At 42.7% G+C, this 19,063-nt stretch overlaps 1 protein-coding gene and 1 long non-coding RNA gene across 2 annotated transcripts in view; one reads left to right on the top strand and one right to left on the bottom strand.

The window, feature by feature from the left end:
* Positions 1 to 855: 855 nt before the first annotated feature.
* On the top strand, positions 856 to 6,719 carry LOC141657192 (cellulose synthase-like protein D2). Its single transcript, XM_074464344.1, has 4 exons — positions 856 to 1,343; positions 2,070 to 3,082; positions 3,206 to 4,013; positions 4,736 to 6,719. Exons 2-4 carry the CDS (start codon positions 2,091 to 2,093, stop codon positions 6,482 to 6,484), a joined length of 3,549 nt encoding a protein of 1,182 aa, XP_074320445.1. The 5' UTR covers positions 856 to 1,343; positions 2,070 to 2,090; the 3' UTR covers positions 6,485 to 6,719.
* Positions 6,293 to 19,063, bottom strand: part of LOC141657193 (uncharacterized) — a 30,567-nt gene continuing 17,796 nt past the window's right edge. Inside the window, exon 2 of the long non-coding RNA XR_012548672.1 lies at positions 6,293 to 6,741. This is a non-coding gene — a long non-coding RNA (uncharacterized LOC141657193). The remainder of the gene's footprint in view (positions 6,742 to 19,063) is intronic.

Raw genomic sequence — 19,063 nt, 5'->3', positions numbered from 1 at the left:
TTTGGAGAAGCCTTATTCTTTTAGTATAAGAGGGATTACGTATAAGAGTTTTTCAAACGTGTGTCGTACGATAATTAAAGAAAGATTATCTAGAATATTTCACTGATAGTAAATGCGAGTACCTCAATTTGTCATAATATATTTTTAATAATACTATGTATTTCTTTAATAAACTTTTTTCCAACATATATCCTAGGATACACATCACAAAAACCATTAAATAAAACAACAAATCTCTCTTGTGAGTTGTGACGGAAGCATGATACATGACCATCTACAACAACAATAAGATCTACACTCATAGTTGATATTTTTACAATTATTACCCCACAACAACAAAAAGAACTTATCTAAAAATGACTTTTTGTGAAACTCGTCATATTTGGATGAATTTCACAAAAACTTGTTTTATGATAAAAACTTTTTATTGTTGTGGGGAAATAAATATGTAAATATCAACTTTAGAAATGAGTCTTTTTGTTGTTGTAGGTGGCCACAATGAGAGAATGATTGCATTTTATTGTATTATTGATCTAATTGATATGAAATTTGCTAATTGTTGTTGTATAAAATTTTAGGGGAAAATATCATTTTATGATAAAATGAGGTGTATAGGTTGAGGACCCACAAAAAACAACAAAAACTTTTTGTTGTTGTGAATGCTCTAAGACAAAACAGATTGTTATTACCTAAGCTCTCTACTTTTGTTTTATCTACCACCTGAATAAAACTTAATTTATCATAACTTTATAACGAATATACCCATCACAAACGAGAATTTGCGCAAATAAAATGGAAACAAAATAATTGAGACGTGGGATATATGAATTCAAAATGGAAAACAAAGGACGCGCTTCGAGGAACGGCGTCGTAAAAGCTGTATGAAAAATGCAAGATAACATGCTAACTCGCCTACTCCATATAAAAACACAAACACACATACACAGACACACTTAAAACTCATCTTTCCGTGTGAAGTTTGAAGTGTGAACTGTTAAGCAACACTTCTGTTTCTGTATAATACATTAAACTCCCTTCCCTTTCTTCCATAATCTTTTCCATAATATTTTTCCAATATACTTACCATAAATAATAATTACCCAACTTTTACTCCTTTAAATAAAAAATCTTCAATTCCCATTTGAGTAATAATAATTTCAGTAATAAATAAATCTGGGTTTCCTCCAAATTAATCCCCCATCTTTTTCTGCTCCACAAAATTCAATGAACATGGTGGATTTTCACCATTGATTCATGAGTTTTACACTTGTTTTTTCTCAGATCCCACAACCACAAACTACAGAGAAAAGCTCTCTTTTCAAATTATTTTCTGCTTAAAAGTGGTATGCTTTTTCTCTATTTTTTTTTATTATTATTATTTACATTTCAGTTCAGTTCAAGGCTGCGTACATCCATCCGTCTCCCCTTACCCCGCAATTTGCGGAAGCACTGTTGTTGCTGCTGTTGGTGTACAGTTCAGTTTAATTCACTTTTTTTTGTACAGTAAATAGTAAAAGTATGATATTTGGTTAATTTTTATTTACCCTTTTGTTGATTTGTAGTCATGTTTTTGTTAGTTTAATTGATGTTACTAATGTGCCTGAACTTGGGTTGATAAGGGTTACCTGACTCGTTTTAAGTTTAAGACAAATATTGCCGTCTTAAACAAGAATATGTAAAGATCTGAAGATTTGGGATTTATTTGAATTTTTTTGGTGGCACTAATAATTGTTGTTTTTGTGGGTCCTGAAATAAAGATCGGAGTTTGGTACTTGAGTTTTCTACACAATAGAGACATAGTTAAACTATGTTTTAGTTGAATATTCCCTTTTTTTTTTTAAAAAAAAAAGTTTATTCTAGTTGTATGTACTTGAATTGAAAGGCCATGTTCTTTGGGACTTAATTTCAGTTCCGTTCAGTTGAAAGAGTTTCAGTGCAAAAGAACCGGCACTTAAGATTGTTGCTTTTTTCTGTTGTTTTGTTTTCAGTGTCATTGTTTGTATGTGTACTTTCTTAATGAACTACTTTGATGGGGTAGATTAAGTTATATCAGTTGTTGGTATTTGCAGATAACGAAAAACTGACGCAGTATGATGGAATCAAAATCAAAATCATTCAAGCTAAGCCGGTCGAATTTATCGTCCAGCTCGGATGCATCTGAGCTGCAGCAACTGGCTCCTCCTGTGGCACCGGCTGTGACCTTTGCTCGTCGTACCTCATCTGGCCGCTATGTTAACTACTCGAGGGATGATCTTGATAGTGAAATTTCAAATACAGAATATGCAAACTATACGGTTCACATACCACCCACACCGGATAACCAGCCGATGGCAAACTACTCGGTTCACATACCACCCACGCCGGATAACCAGCTGATGACGGACCCTACAATATCTCAGAGGGTTGAGGAGCAGCTTGTTTCCAGCTCTATTTTTACGGGAGGATTCAATGTTGTCACTCGGGCACATCTCATGGATAAGGTGATTGATACTGAAGCAAATCATCCCCAAATGGCGGGTACCAAAGGATCTTCTTGTGCAGTGCGTGGGTGTGATGGTAATGTGATGAGTGATGGGAGGGGTTTGGATATTCTTCCGTGCGAATGTGATTTCAAGATCTGTCGAGACTGTTACATTGATGCTGTCAAGACTGGCGATGCAATTTGTCCCGGTTGTAAAGAGCCTTACAAGAATACTGACTTGGATGAAATGACTGGTGAAACGCCTCTTCCACTTGCAGTTCCTAGCATGGAGAGAAGGTTCTCAAAGAATGAGAGAAGTATGTCAAGGAATGAGAGGAGATTGTCATTGATGAAATCAAAGGGGGTGTCAGCGCCGATGGCAAGCCATGGGTCAATGCTGATGCGAAGTCAGACTGGAGACTTTGATCACAGTCGCTGGTTGTTTGAAACAAAAGGAACTTATGGGTATGGAAATGCTATTTGGCCTGAGCAAGGGGGTCCTGACACTGGTAATGATAACGGCAACGGGGATGTACATGAACCTCATGATTTTTCAAGCAAACCATGGAGGCCTCTTACTCGTAAAATAAAGATTCGTGCTGCTATTCTTAGTCCTTACCGGTAAAGATACTTTATTCATTACTATTGTACTTATTTACACATTTAATTTTTCGAATACGCGACTGCTCTTTAACAAATCACAAATTATAGTTCTAAGATTAGTTATTTATTTTTATGCTATAGGCTACTCATTTTCATTAGGATGGTCGTTCTCGGCCTCTTCCTTACCTGGAGAGTGAGACATAAAAATGAAGATGCAATATGGCTGTGGGGAATGTCTGTGGTCTGTGAGATTTGGTTTGCGTTCTCTTGGCTTCTTGATCAGCTGCCTAAGCTTTGTCCAGTAAATCGTGCTACAGACCTTAATGTCCTGAAAGAGAAGTTTGAAACTCCTACTCTCAGTAATCCAACAGGAAAATCTGATCTTCCAGGAGTCGATGTGTTTGTTTCGACTGCAGATCCCGAGAAGGAGCCCCCTCTTGTTACTTCAAACACTATCTTGTCTATTTTAGCTGCTGACTACCCCGTCGAGAAACTGGCTTGTTATGTTTCTGATGATGGTGGTGCCCTTTTGACGTTTGAGGCCATGGCTGAAGCTGCAAGCTTTGCTAATGTTTGGGTACCTTTTTGTCGCAAACACAACATTGAACCAAGGAATCCCGAGTCTTATTTTAGTCTAAAGAAGGATCCTACCAAGAATAAGGTTCGAACTGATTTTGTAAAGGACCGCAGACGTATAAAGCGAGAATATGATGAATACAAAGTCCGCATCAATGGTTTGCCTGACTCTATTCGAAGGCGTTCTGATGCCTACCATGCCAGGGAGGAAATAAAAGCTTTAAAACTTCAAAGACAAAATCCAGCTGATGAACCTCTGGACGCGGTAAAAATTCCAAAAGCTACTTGGATGGCTGATGGGACACATTGGCCTGGTACCTGGATGCATCCTTCTCCAGAACACTCCAAAGGTGATCATGCTGGAATCATACAGGTAAACTTTATGGCTCAGTATCACCTGACTTGCAATAACTGGACCTTAAATCTTCCGCTTTTGTCATCATGATTAATACTCGGTTGAACTTTTAGGAGTAGCGCAAAGTGTCTTTTTCCTGAGAACTTGGATTTATACTGGGTCTTTGATTAAAGACTATTTTATAAGTGATATATCGCGTTACCTGCCTCAAAATAGCTCCTGGTTAGGATGGGGGGTTACCAGATTCCTGATTTTTCACCGAATTGCAAACTGACTCCCACATGTTTTGTATCTGTATAACAATGTATTAGGATTTCTGGTTTAAATATTCGTGTTGCAGTAAAAGGTGTGTATCGTATATGCGTATTTGTATCAGTGCGTACTCCAGTTTAGGCACTCATAGATGGGGTAAGAGAGGGTGGTCAGTCAGTTCGATGTATGCGTATAACATTACTTCCACTATTTAAAATACGGAGTAGATTTTATACATGCATAACTTAACAGTCGTATCGAGAGGAGTCAAAGAGGTAAATTTCCTGATCAAAGTAGGGTTAATAAAAAGCAGTGACTTTTTCTAGTTTGAAAGTGTTTCTTTGTTTGTTCTTGTATTTAAAATATTAATGTATTTGCGGACACAAGGATCTCCTTGTATTTGTAGAGTAGGAAGGCATTTTTGTTTTAAACAACTTCAACTGTATTGAAGTACATATTATTTAATTGGCCTTGTGCAATTGATGCAGGTGATGCTCAAACCGCCTAGTGAGGTGCCTTTGTTTGGCACCAATGATGAATCCGCTATCCTTGATTTTACAGACGTTGACATACGTCTTCCCATGTTGGTTTATGTATCGCGTGAGAAGCGCCCTGGATATGATCATAATAAGAAGGCTGGAGCCATGAATGCTTTGGTAAGAGCATCCGCAGTCATGTCTAATGGACCATTCATCCTCAATTTGGACTGTGACCATTATATCTACAACTCGGAAGCCATGAGAGAAGGCATGTGTTTCATGATGGATCGTGGGGGAGACCGAATTTGTTATGTGCAGTTCCCCCAAAGGTTTGAGGGGATCGACCCTTCTGATCGTTATGCCAACAATAACACTGTTTTCTTTGATGTAAACATGCGAGCCCTAGATGGACTTCAAGGACCAGTATACGTAGGAACTGGTTGTCTCTTTAGAAGAATGGCCTTGTATGGCTTTGACCCACCTCGAGCAAAAGACCGTGCTCCAAGTGTGTGGGATTGTTGCCTCCCACGTCGCAAGAAACAGGTATCAGCTGAAGAGAACCGTGCTTTAAGGATGGGGGACTCGGATGATGAAGAGATGCCTCTTTCCACGTTTCCCAAGAAATTTGGCAACTCGAGGTTTCTCATTGATTCTATCCCTGTGGCAGAATACCAAGGTCGTCCATTGGGTGATCATCCCGCGGTCAAGAATGGTAGGGCACCTGGTGCTCTCACAATAGGACGGGAGTTGCTAGATGCACCAACAGTTGCTGAGGCAATCAATACTATCTCTTGCTGGTATGAGGATAAGACAGAGTGGGGGGAGCGTGTTGGGTGGATTTACGGCTCTGTCACGGAGGATGTTGTCACTGGGTATCGCATGCACAACAGAGGATGGAGATCCGTGTACTGTGTCACAAAACGTGATGCTTTCCGTGGGACCGCTCCTATTAATCTCACTGATCGCCTCCATCAGGTTCTACGGTGGGCCACTGGCTCTGTCGAGATTTTCTTCTCTCGCAACAATGCCCTACTGGCCAGTCCTAAGATGAAAATTCTACAGAGGATTGCATACCTCAATGTCGGTATATATCCTTTCACCTCCTTTTTCCTAATTGTCTACTGCTTCCTCCCGGCACTGTCTCTCTTCTCCGGCCAATTCATCGTACAAACCCTCGATATCACCTTCCTCACTTACCTGTTGACTATTACTATTACTCTATGTTCGTTGGCCGTACTGGAGATTAAATGGGCTGGCATAGAGTTGGAGGAGTGGTGGCGTAATGAGCAGTTCTGGTTAATCGGAGGCACAAGTGCGCATCTTGCAGCTGTGCTTCAGGGTTTACTGAAAGTGATAGCTGGCATCGAAATCTCTTTTACCCTCACTTCGAAATCTTCTGGGGACGATAACGATGATGAGTTTGCAGAACTTTACTTGGTCAAGTGGACATCTCTAATGATTCCGCCAATCGTGATAATGATGGTCAACTTGATAGCAATAGCGGTAGGGTTCAGCCGTACAATATACAGTACCATACCGCAATGGAGTAAGCTGATAGGTGGCGTGTTTTTCAGTTTTTGGGTATTGGCTCATCTCTACCCATTTGCGAAAGGTCTAATGGGAAGAAGAGGTAGGACGCCAACTATTGTATTCGTCTGGTCAGGACTTGTTGCGATTACTATATCGCTCTTGTGGGTATCTATCAATCCTCCATCAGGTGCTAATGATCAAATCGGTGGATCGTTCCAGTTCCCTTAGTAGTTAAACCAGTTCCTGCAAATTCTTTGACAATTTCTCCAGAGAGGCTATTTGTTTTGCCGGCTGAGTATTAGTGAATTTCACCTATGGCTCTTTAAAACAAGAAACTTTGTAGTGTATATTCGTTTTTTTTTGTGTGTAATTGAAGTAATTATATGGAACACTTGCTGTTGCATATTGTGTTGGACTGTGCGATTCCGAAACACATAACATCTTACTGCTTTATGCATTTTTAGTTCCTGTGGCGCAACTAATGCCTTCAGCCATAACATCTTACTGCTTTATGCACTTTTGGATATAGACCCATATTGGTTTACAGTTTGGGATGATATGCCACCTTTCGAGCTGCAAAAGGATTTGTAGTTGTTTGTTTATCAGTCCTAGACCAATCCAAGATCCTCTGCTGCCCAGGTACAGAATGTGTAGTAGTGGTATCAAAGACCTGGTTAGGACCGGGGTTGCTCACTGGCATGCGACCTCCGATTGGAGTTGTGTCAGCAATGTTGGTTCCATGCTGCCTTGCTTTGTCCTCTGTACTTGACGGGATCCCATATAGCTGCAAGATTACTCCGTATTAGACTAGATAGAGAATTAATTCTATGATACACAATTTTGTGCAGGCTTAAAATCCTGTTTCTTCAATGATAAATGTGATCACAGTAATTAATGAATTAGCACCTCGTACCTGAAAGAGTTACAGTTTCATCCTCAGAAGTCAGACGGGTGTATGACTGAGTTTAATATTCTGAGTTTTGCATTACTAGTGGATAGCATGTTACTGGTTGTGCTAGTTAAATCATACACTACAACGTTGACACTAGTTCTCTTCAAAACATGCTCTGTACTTGCAAATTTGATCTTAGCCTTGATTTCTTGTCTCTCCCTTGAGGACAAGGGTGATTTTGAGGAGGTGAGAAATGACATGGGTTCAGCTCTATGGTGGAGAGTGTCTGCTTTGATATGTATCAGGGATCATCTTGCGACTAATGGCAGCATCCTCATGACTATGACGTGTAGCTGTCTTTGTTTTGACCCGGGTGGGTTAACAAAATCAAACAAAAATGTTGGATCACCAAGGTGTTCGGGGGCTCCACTCTGCTGGTTTTGTTAGAGTGCAAGTGAAGGGGCTGTAAAATTCACTTTTTATCAAAGATTATCCAATTATGTCAAGCTTGTTCTGATAACTTTTGACTTACGGAGGACAACCTGCAGTAATGAATATGGATGGAGATATGTTACTTTGAATTGCGACATGCCGATGATTGGACAAATTAGTTCCCTTGTTTTTGATCCGGGTGGGCAGAAATATAACCTTTCTCTTGTTGAGAGCTTGACCTCCAGATTTGTGCAGACCACTGCAATTTTCCTGTCATGTTGTCTGGCACAGTTGAACTTGCTGCAGTCTGGTGATTGTGCGGATCATGAGGGGGCTATCTTGGTCTTTGACCCTGGTGGTTGTGGTAATGGGCAGAAGGTGATGGAACAGCCTAAAGCATGTCAATATGGTGGTGGTAGGCGATTGAAAAGCAAGGGGAGTGAAGACCATCAGATTTACGTGTTTGATCCAGGGGGACAATTGATGAGATTTGTAATTAAGGCTATGGTGACTAACTCACAACCTGGAGTGTATTATGCCATGTCTTGCTTCAAGTATTGATTTCTTTGATCCTTGAGGACAAGGGTCGTTTCAAGAGGCGGGTATTGATAAACACCGAAACATTAGTAAGGGGTAGCTTAGTAATTCTGCCTTTGTTTCTTATTCCCCAAGTCATTATGGGCTATAAAAGGGCACTAGTTTATGTGTAATAATCAATTAATGACTTTTATGAATGAACTTGTGAGATTTATCTCATTTGTTATAATGGAATCTAGGTGATTAATTCACCACAATTCTATTATTGGAGTAGCCTGTTGATACTTGCGGTCGAACAACTGCATTTCTATCTTTCTTATTTTCGTCTCAATTTAGATCGTATCACATATGTTCATGGTTAAAATAATTTACAAAGAATTAAAAAAGGTAAATAAATGATTACCGAGTACATCTTTTGAAGATTATTCATAATCCATCTAATAGGAATAATTATAATAGTTGGGCCTCAGATCAACCATACTTTTTCGATGAAATGGACGAAAAATGTTGTTCTGGTTATGGGTAGCAAATGGCGTATCCATCTAATGTCTTGGGCTAAATTTTTACTATCCTAAGTTGACAAGTTTTTTTTTGAGAAATCACTTTATTATATTTTTTCCCACCTTCAGATTTGTACTAAAATTATGTTCGAACTCCGGCCGCATCAAAATCGCGTGTATGTCTAATATCTTAGGTTAAGAACAAACGACTGTCGCATTACAAAGTTACAACACAATGTGTCTATATGGTGCAATTTAATGAATTATATTTCGTTCATTGGATTAGTTATAGACTAGGGGGGCTAATGTCTTGATGAAAATGTTAGTACATGGAACTTGTTCCATAGACTTTCCTGTATAAAGGATGGTTTCACATGGAATAACACACAACAATCTCACATAGTATATATCAAACATGGTGATTAGAAAGTTACGAGTGTTCTAATACAATAACTGAGGGGTTACTCTAGAACCTAGGGGTATTATATATTTATATATTAGCAGCATTCACCAATATTACCCGAGGTCTAGAGTATGTCTTCCTTTAATTAAAGGTCATAACGTCCGTCGACTGTTAGTTTGTGACAACAAATAGTAATGGAGTTATTATGGATTATATCACGAATTTAAGTTAGGTGATCAGATTGAGACGAAAAATCAATATCATGTATACAAGTACTAACAATAACAATAACAATAACAGTAACAATAACAATAAAACAAACAAATAAGCTTGGATCGCGAATCTGCAATACGTAAAATTCATAAGGGTAAATGGATCAGAGTAATCGACAATGAACTTGAGAAACTGATGAATCCCTTATCGGGCATGGGCCACACCCGCATGGAGGAGAGAGAGTCCGGGTTATAAGTCCGAGGAGGTTCCATCCCAAAACCAATTGGCAATGGGTGGAGTAACTCTTTGGTTTATATGATAGACAACTCTCTCCTCTTTTTCCGATGTGGGATTCTCACATGTGCCTTTTATCATTCATGGGTGAGCTGTATCTTGACACTCCCCCTCACATGTGAGGTCTTTATCGGGCCTTGGCCACACCCGTATGGAGGAGAGAGAGTCCGACTTATAAGTCTAAGGAGGTTCCATCCCAAAACCAATTGGTAATGGGTGGAGTAACTCCTTGGTTTATATGATAGACAACTCTCTCCTCTTTTTCCGATGTGGGATACTCATATGTGCCTCTTATAAATAATTTTTTCTCAAATTTAATATTTTTAGGTTTAATTTCAATGTTTTAAAATAAAATACATAAGAGTTTTAATAAAACTAATAAGTGATAATTAATTATGAATGATCGACGTTTTATAAATAAATTTGTGACTGGTGAAATATCATACTAATCAAAATAAAATTTATTCGAGTAATACAATAAGTTCTCAAATTATATCATTTCACGATACTTTATGTCTTACATCAATTAATATTTATTCAAAATGATGTGAACATAATTTTATGCAATTTTTAATTTTTTATGTATAACATGTGACATTTATCTATCAAACATATGGAGTTCAAACCCAACTTATTTAAATGTTTTGATTGTGTCTTGCATGTGATATGTGTCAAACATATCTATGAGAAATTTGCACCTTTTGTTTTTTTAAACAATTATATATAATGATGTTTAAGAGTTTATTACCCCTAAATATAATAGGTTGAACTTTCTCAAATATTATTTTTTGATTTTTGATGTTTAACTTCAAAGTATTTAAAAGATAACATATAAAATATTTAACTAAAAGTAATACGGAGTATTTGGTTAGTCATAATCAATATTTTATATTTGACATATACATATTTAATTAAAAATATTAAATAAAAATGTACGTGTTTTTTACTTTTTCATGTCGTTTATAATACTATATTACTTAATAATCATTACTTTTGTTTTGATTATTCTAATGCACTCGCGATCACTATGTACATACACATTCGTAGACATACTCGTTATCACACTATTGAAACCTATCAAAATCTCATATGTATTCAATTTATCCAATATAATTTTTTCATTCCCAGACTATAAAAACTTATCTCTTAATAGTTTTTTTAAGGGTTATTTAATAACAATACTCCAAACTATTAGAGTCTTTCTTAAAATACTCCGGACTTCATTTTAACTACCAATATACCTAACTTTCATACCCTTTCCCTCATATTAGAATAGGTAGACCGGCTACCTATTAAACCAGTAAAAATGTTTTAACCCTTCCTAACCCCTCTTTTTCTTTTCTATTGTCATCTGTATTCCATCAACTCCATTGATACCTCCTCTCTTCTCCAACACACCAAGTGACCAATGCCATTGATGATAAACTACTCCATACCGAATCATAGCCTTACCTTTTACTTATCTCTTTGTCTCAGTCACACAGAACCTCTCACTCCAAATTTCTAGATCTAACCTAACAAAACCTCTGATTTATAGCTCAGGGCACCAACGACCAACTTATTCTTTCTTCCCCCTATCAATTTTAATAATGATAACTTCTTAATTCATTACTCTTTTTTAGGGTTTGTGTACTAATTTCTTATAGGGTAACTGTTGTGCTGATTTGTTTTAATTTATTTTAGATTTATGTACTAAACTTCCGATTGTTTTCGATTTGTGTACTAAACTTTCGATTGCTTTCAATTTGATGAACTATATTTGATGAAGTTATGATATTTTTGGCTGAGTATTAATTGTTGAGGGTCATACTTTGGGATAAAGTGGCGAAATTAAGTTAAGTGATAGAAAAATTGGTTGGTCATCCATGGAAGCTTGGTGTTGACGACTGAAGTTGTGAGGAAGGTAATTTTGGGTGAAATGAATGAAAAGAGATGATTATCTTTTTTTAATAAAAAATTAATTAAAATTGCTCAAGTAAAGAGTGTCATTAGCAGTAAGATTCTCCGTATTGTCAAGGATCAGGGTATTTTAGTTTTCCTCTTTCTCTTCTTTGGTAATTTGAAGTGGGTTTTTTTCGGTTCTTCTGGATTTTTTATGAAATGGAAGAGGAAGGAGAGGAAGATCTTCTATAATGAGAAATGTGTGACCTTTTTACCTGCTATTATAGGTTAATATATGGTCAATTCTATTAAAAAAGAAAGGGTGTAATAGTTAGTTATATTGTTAGTTAAATTACAGTTTAAATTATTTTGAGAAGGACCCCAATAATTTGGAGTATTCCCATTAAATAACCACTTTTTTTAAAGAGGTGTTTTAATATATACAATGACTTTTCCAAATATATTTTTCTTAATGGATTTAATAGTCTAAGTTTTACAACTTTCTCAAAATGTTTTTTTACGTAAATCTAAAACATTGTGAGGCACTCACTTTAATCATCTCTACATATCAAAATAAATATTTCAATAAATTTAATGAAAATTATACTTGATGGGGCATATTCTGCACCCGCTGACCGAGTCAACATATTGAGCAAGGTCAAAGATATCCACAAGCAAGTCAACGACTTAGACAGCCTAACCGACGCAGCCTGTCGGCCTGTCTCTTGGGTCTCGGCTGGGACAACTAGCCAGCCGGGGCACACATCCGCGAACTCATATCCAAGACCCCTCGGCGGCGAGTCAACAGGGCCCGCCGGCCTGCCATGGGTCCCTCGGCCGAGGGTAGATCAGTCTTTCCACCTGCTAGCCACTTGGCCACTTGGCCACTACGTGACAAAAGGTGAAAGTCTATAAATACTGCTCAACCCTCATTGAGGAAAGGATCCACAATTTAACCTAAGAATCACTATTCATCTGGTAATATCTTCCTTATCTCTCTACAAAATATACTTCGCCAAGTAACAACAACTTATCTCTTTAAGTCCACTGACTTGAGCGTCGGAGTGAGTACGCTCGGCCAATGCCGAGCCCTCAGTTTGTTCATTGTTTCAGGAGACCGAAAGGAGGATTCAATCAAGGACGTCATTCTACAAGCACGGGTGGTAACAAGTAACTGCTCTGGAATTACACCCGGAACAATTGGCGCCGTCTGTGGGAAAAGATACTAGAAGCTAGTCAAATTCATTCCCAAAAAAAAAAAAAACAACACAAAATAAAAACCCACCCAAAAAGCTAAGAAGATGTCGAAACAACAAGAAGTATTCGTGTCCGACGAAACCGAATTCTGCCAAGATGATACCGTCCACAATTCTGGGGTTGCGCAGCCTTCCACCGGCCGAGTAATTCAACCGGAGTACGGGATGCCAATAATACGACACGCCGCCGCCCGCCGACCAAGTCACCATCATGGGACATGTGGTTGATGCAAACTAAACCGAAGCTACTCCCCGGACCTAATATAGGTAGCACGCCGGCTCACACCGTCACTCCGACAAGAGCGGCGGCACCCGTCCGGGAGACCGGGGCCCGAGAATGTGACTCGAGAGACTTGAACGGATCACTGGAAGAAGCGGCCCTGTCAAGACGCCGGGGAGCCCAGAGTGCTAGTGGTGGACCGAGTCCTTCCCGCACTCGCGGGAGGACGGCGTCGCCGCAAAGACCGACGAGGCATGCCCCGGAGGAGTGAAGAAGTCCGACTCACCGAGTCGAAGAAGGAGTCCGACTCACCGAGTCGGAGAAGAAGCCCGACTCACCGCAGTCGGGAAGAAGCCCTTCCCGCCACAGGGAGAGGAGCCGGACTAGGGATGCGAGGAGCCGATCGCCGCGTGTCATTCGACACGTGGTGGTCGAGCCCCTCAACCCCTACGTCCTAGAGGTCCCGGTGCCGACTAAGCTAAAGTTGCCACCCATATCGTACAAAGGAGAAAGCGACCCAACCGACCACGCCGAGGCTTTCGAGTCTTACATGTCGGTATGGGAGCAGCCCGATGAGGTTTGGTGCCGAGTCTTCCCAACGACCCTGCATGGGATGGCACAAAGCTGGTACAAGGGGCTGCCCAATGGGTCGATATACTGCTACGACGACCTAAGGGACATATTTTTGGCCCAGTATTCTTGCAATAAGAGGAAGGCCGTCGAGACATCGGACCTCCTGACTATCAAGCAGGAGGGAGGCGAGTCTCTCCGAAGCTATATAAAGAGGTTCGACGCCAAGGTTCAGCAGATTCGTGAGCCGAACAATGAGAGGGCAGCCTTCGACCGATGAAAGGCCTCCCAAGAGGGGACTTAAAAACGAGCTCATCAAATGCGGAGGCCGAACTTAGACTCCTTGGGAAGATGGCCGACCAAGCCATTAAGGTGGAGGACTACCACAAAACCTGGGTAGGCCCCAGCGAGGCCGGGCACTTAGAGAGTAAGAGCCGCCGGGAGGACAACCCGGATGAAAGACACCGTGACAATAATAGGTCACGGTCTGACAGGTCCGCCAGGAAACAGAACTCGGCGGGCGCCGGGGGGAGTTCGGGACCGTACTACCAAAAGCGGTACAACGATCACACCCCCCTGGTCGTATCTGCCGCCGAGGTCTTCGCCCTGAGCAAGAACGAGGGTCAGAAGTGGAAAAGGCCTCCCAGGCCGAGGAGTGACGGTGACACGAGCCAGTACTGTGAGTACCACGGCCACACCGGTCACTTAACTGACAACTGCCGGCATCTGAAGAATGCCATTGAAGAGCTGATCCGGAAGGGGAGCCTCGGCAAGTATGTTGCCAAAGGCCAAAAGACTGATGCCGGCGGTTCAAATAAGAAATCCGTCTTTGAACGGATAGGAGTGATCCATGTTGTCATCGGGGGCAACGAGAACGGTGGGTCCGCTCATGGGCACAAACGACACCGAACGAGCCGTATCGGGCCATCAACTTTGTGCCCAAAACAACGATCCCCGCTTCCAACATCCCCATATGACTATTGGGAAGAAGGACTACGAGGGAGTCATCGCCCCCCTCACCGACCCACTCGTAGTCCACTTGGACATAGCCATCCACTGGTCAAGAGGTGCCCGATTGACACAGCGCCTACACGAACATCATGTTCGTAGAGTGCTTTCTCAACCTCGGTTTGAAGGTTGAGGACTTGAGCCCCTGCACCAATCCGTTGTACGAGCTTTTTTCGGGGCCGCCCGGTACCCCGGGGTCAATCGATCGTCGTGATGTTCGGCGAGGGGAATGCGGCTAAGAATGTCCTAGCTGAGTTCGTGGTCATTGACGGCTCGTCCGCCTACAACGTTCTCATAGGCCGAGTCACTCTGAGCGAGGCCGACGCAGTGATGTCCATCCGGGCCCTGACACTGATGTATGTCTCGGACCGGGGGGAAGCGCATAAGCTCGTCTCAAAGGACGAAAAGGACGAGGTGGTCAACGTCCAGATATCTGCCAGAGGGTGCAACATGCAATCCCTCAAAGTGGCAAAGAAGTCCGAGAAGGGGAAGAGCCCATCCTTACAGCAGGAGGGCGACCACATGGATGCAACCGTCGGCATGGTCGAGGGAGCCGAGACCGAAGAGGTGGAAATTGACCCAGGGCGCACCGTAACTATCGGTGTCAGCATGGAGCCAAAATTCAGGGCCGCTCTCCTAGACCTGCTGAGGAAGAACAAAAACGTCTTCGCCTACTCAGCGGCCGAGATGCCAGGCGTGAGCCGGGAGGTAATTGTTCACAAGCTGAACGTGCTCTCCACCGCTCGCCCTGTCAAGCAAAGGATGAGGAACTCTTCAGCCGAGAAGGATGAGGCCATCAAAGCCGAGGTAGATAAATTACTAGCGGCGGGCTTTATCATGCCTTGTACTTATCCTGAGTGGTTAGCTAATGTTGTAATGGTGAGGAAGTCATCGGGGGCATGGAGGATGTGTGTAGATTTTACCAATCTTAATAAAGCGTGCCCCAAAGATTGCTATCCCTTGCCTCAAATAGATAGTTTAATCGACGCGACGGCAGGCTACACCATGCTGAGTCTGCTGGACGCCTTCTCAGGGTATCATCAGGTATTCATGGTCGAGGAAGACATGCCTAAATGCGCATTCATCACTGCTAACGGCACATACATGTATAAAATGATGCCGTTTGGTTTGAAGAACGCCGGCGCAACTTACACAAGACTGGTGGACAAAGTGTTCCAAAATAAAAAAGGGCGAAACATTGAGGCTTACGTCGACGATGCTATTGTAAAAAGCAAGTCTGACAGCGAGCACTTAGCCGATTTACACGAGACATTTTGTTCACTAAGGAAATACAAGATGAAGCTCAACCCAATGAAATGCAACTTCGGTGTCCGGGCAGGTAAGTTCCTCGGCGTGCTTGTCAGCGCCAGGGGAATTGATGTCAATCCAGAGAAAGTCCAAGCAATCCTGGACCTGCCGGAGCCGCGGAATCGAAAAGAGGTTATGATGCTGACCGGGAGAATGGCGGCCCTAGCCCGGTTCATCTCTCGGTCAGCCGACAAGAGCACCCCATTCTTCAAAATGTTGAAGGGGAATAAAGACTTCAGCTGGGGGGAGGAACAGAGCACAGCTTTCAAGCAACTGAAAGCTCATCTTCAAACTCTCCCAACCCTGTCCAGGCCGATGCTTGGGGAGACGCTATATCTATACATAGCAAGATTACCTCGGCCACGGTCAGTGCCGTGATCGTCAGAAAAGAAGATAAACAGCAACACCCAATCTACTTTGTCAGCCATACATTGTTGCCCGCCGAAAGAAATTATCCGCTGATTGAAAAAGCAGCCTTTGCTGTCGTCGTTGCCGCAAGGAAACTAAAACCATACTTCGACGCACATCCCGTGACGGTCCTGACCGACCAACCATTGGAGAAAGCATTGGAAAAATTTGAGCAATCCGGCAGGCTCATCAAATGGGCAGTAGAGCTATCCGGCTTCGGCATCCAATACAAGCCGACGCCCTCGATAAAGGGACAGGCACTTGCAGACTTCCTTGCCGAGTGCACTTACCAAGAAGAATCACACCCCGGAGTATGGGAAGTATACACCGACGGATCCTCCACGGCGAACAGCTCAGGAGTCGGCATCCTTATCATCAGCCCAAATGGGGACGAGTTTGAGTATGCCTTGAAATTTACCTTCTCGGCCTCAAACAACGAATCCGAATACGAGGCGGTGATAACCGAAGTCGAGCTAGCTAGGGCCGCCGGGGCGGAGCACATCATTTTGAAAACAGATTCACTTTTAGTGGCTAATCAAATCAGAGGAGAGTACGAGACTCGAGACGACGGGATGGTAAGATACCTGGAAAGGGTAAAAGCTGACACTTCTAAGTTGAAATCTTTTCAGATACAATGCATTCCCAGGTCTGAGAACAACCGAGCCGACGCTCTCTCAAAGCTTGCCAGCTCAACCATCAAGAATGTCGGCCGAACCGTGCTGGTGGACATCAGGAATGCCAAGAGCATTACTGAGACCGTCGGCATGGTGGGCAACATAGAGACCGAGACGACGTGGATGACTCCGATAATGAAATACAAATTGACAAATGAATTACCAGAGGACCGCAGTCTCTCGCAGAAGATAAAAAGGATCGCAGCAAGGTACTTGGTATTTGAAGGGAATTGTACAGAGGTCCGTGATAAGGCCACTCTGAAATATGTCGGCCCAGCCGACGCGGAGCTAATTCTGACAGAAATTCACGAAGGCATCTGCGGCCATCACATGGGGGCAAGAACACTAGCCCACAAAGCTCTCCGAGCCGGCTACTTCTGGCCCACCATGCTTACGGATTCCAGAGCCAAAACTAAAAAGTGCAACAACTGTCAAATGCATGCTCCGGTGATACATGCACCTTCCCGAGACTGCAGCCGGTACTTAGTCCCCTTCCTTTTGCACAGTGGGGATGGATCTACTAGGGCCATTTCCGACGGCATCCGGCGGAAGAAAGTTCTTGATTGTCGCCGTTGACTACTTCACCAAATGGGTTGAAGTCAGCGGTACTGCGAAGACGACGGCGGCCGTAAGAAAGGTAACTGGGAAAATGTCATAACTCGTTTTGGGTTACCCCAAGTCATGGTATTTGACCACGGCCGAGAGTTTTGGAGTGACACAATAATGAACTGGTTGGAAGAACTTGGTATCAAATTTGCATACTCCTCCGTCCGCCACCCACGAGAGCAAACGGGACAAAGTGAGGCGACCAATAAGACAATCCTCAACGGTTTGAAGAAGACAGTTGAAGACCTAAAGGGAAGATGGGCCGATGAACTACCCGTCGTCATGTGGTCCCTACGAACCACGGAGAAAGAAGCAACGGGGTACAGTCCATTCCACTTAGTCTACGGGTCCGAAGCAGTCCTGCCAATTGAAGCAACGGTGCCGACATTTAGAACGGCCACCTTTAACCCGGTTGAAAATGAGGAAGGTTTAAGAACCTCCCTAGACCTGGTCGAAGAAAGCCGAGATACAGCACGCCTCAACTTGGCAGTATACCAAAACCGAATGAGAAGAGCCTACAACCGGAGAGCCCACAAGAGGGATTTGAAAGTAGGAGATCTAGTCCTAAGGAAGTCGGCCGCCACCAACAAAGGAAACATTCATGGTAAATTGACGACCAACTGGGAGGGTCCTTACAAAGTGGTTGAAGAAATGAGGCCGGGTACATACCGGCTGACAGACATGGAGGGTGTGCCTTTGATGAGCCATTGGAACACTGACAATCTAAGGAAATACTTTGTATAGCGGCGGAGGTGTCCAAAGCAATTGTTGGCACCCCGACGCACGTTTATATCTAATGAAGAATCATCCAAGTTTTCCATCAAAGTGTTTATCCCCTCCGTAGTCATATCGAGGTAGACGCCACGGCCCAAGCCGGGCAGCCACCCCAAGAAGTAGACGCTACGGCAGTCACTACCAGCGCAGTTGATACTCGCGAAAGCGACCAACATGCCTTAGGAACGTATAAGTACAGTTGAGACGCAATTCTAGCCGCCTCGGCCAACCGAAGGCCTGGCAGAGGAAGCGATCAATATGTCTACAGATACGAACGCTGTCGCGCCGTAACCTCTAGCCGCCTCGGCCAACCGAAGGCCTGGCAGGGGACACAACGGTCGATACGCTAACATGTTCACAGCGGCGGTTGGGAATCGCAAATCTGACGCCTCGGCCAGACCGAGAGTGAAAGAGGAAGTGACCAACATGCCAACATGTTTAAAAAGAACGTTAAACACAGTTGAGATACGCATTCTAAACTGCTTCGGCCAGGCCGAGGTAGAAACAAAAGAAGCGCTCAATTAATAACGTAAGAAGACAACTCAGACGAAGACAAGAAAAGACCTCGGCCAAGCCAGAGGCAAAATAAGCAAACTCTTATTAAAAATGTTAACAGATTACAAGTGAGGAGAATACAGACGACGGTCGTCCCCATAGGGATAAGCCAAAACACAACCTACCAAAGTTTACAAGAAACAAGGAAAAAAAAAGAGCAAAAGGTTACAGACATATCATTTAAGCGCCAAAAGATGGCAGGGAGGAAAGGCTTAATAATTGGCCCCCGAACAGCTGAAGCTATCCGAGATGCCGGGGGAACCTGGTGACAACCGC

This window comes from Silene latifolia, chromosome 5 (assembly GCF_048544455.1).
Source record: "Silene latifolia isolate original U9 population chromosome 5, ASM4854445v1, whole genome shotgun sequence".
Lineage (NCBI taxonomy): Eukaryota > Viridiplantae > Streptophyta > Magnoliopsida > Caryophyllales > Caryophyllaceae > Silene > Silene latifolia.
The sequence above is the reverse complement of the archived record's forward strand: the minus strand, read 5'-3'. Positions and strand labels throughout refer to the sequence as shown.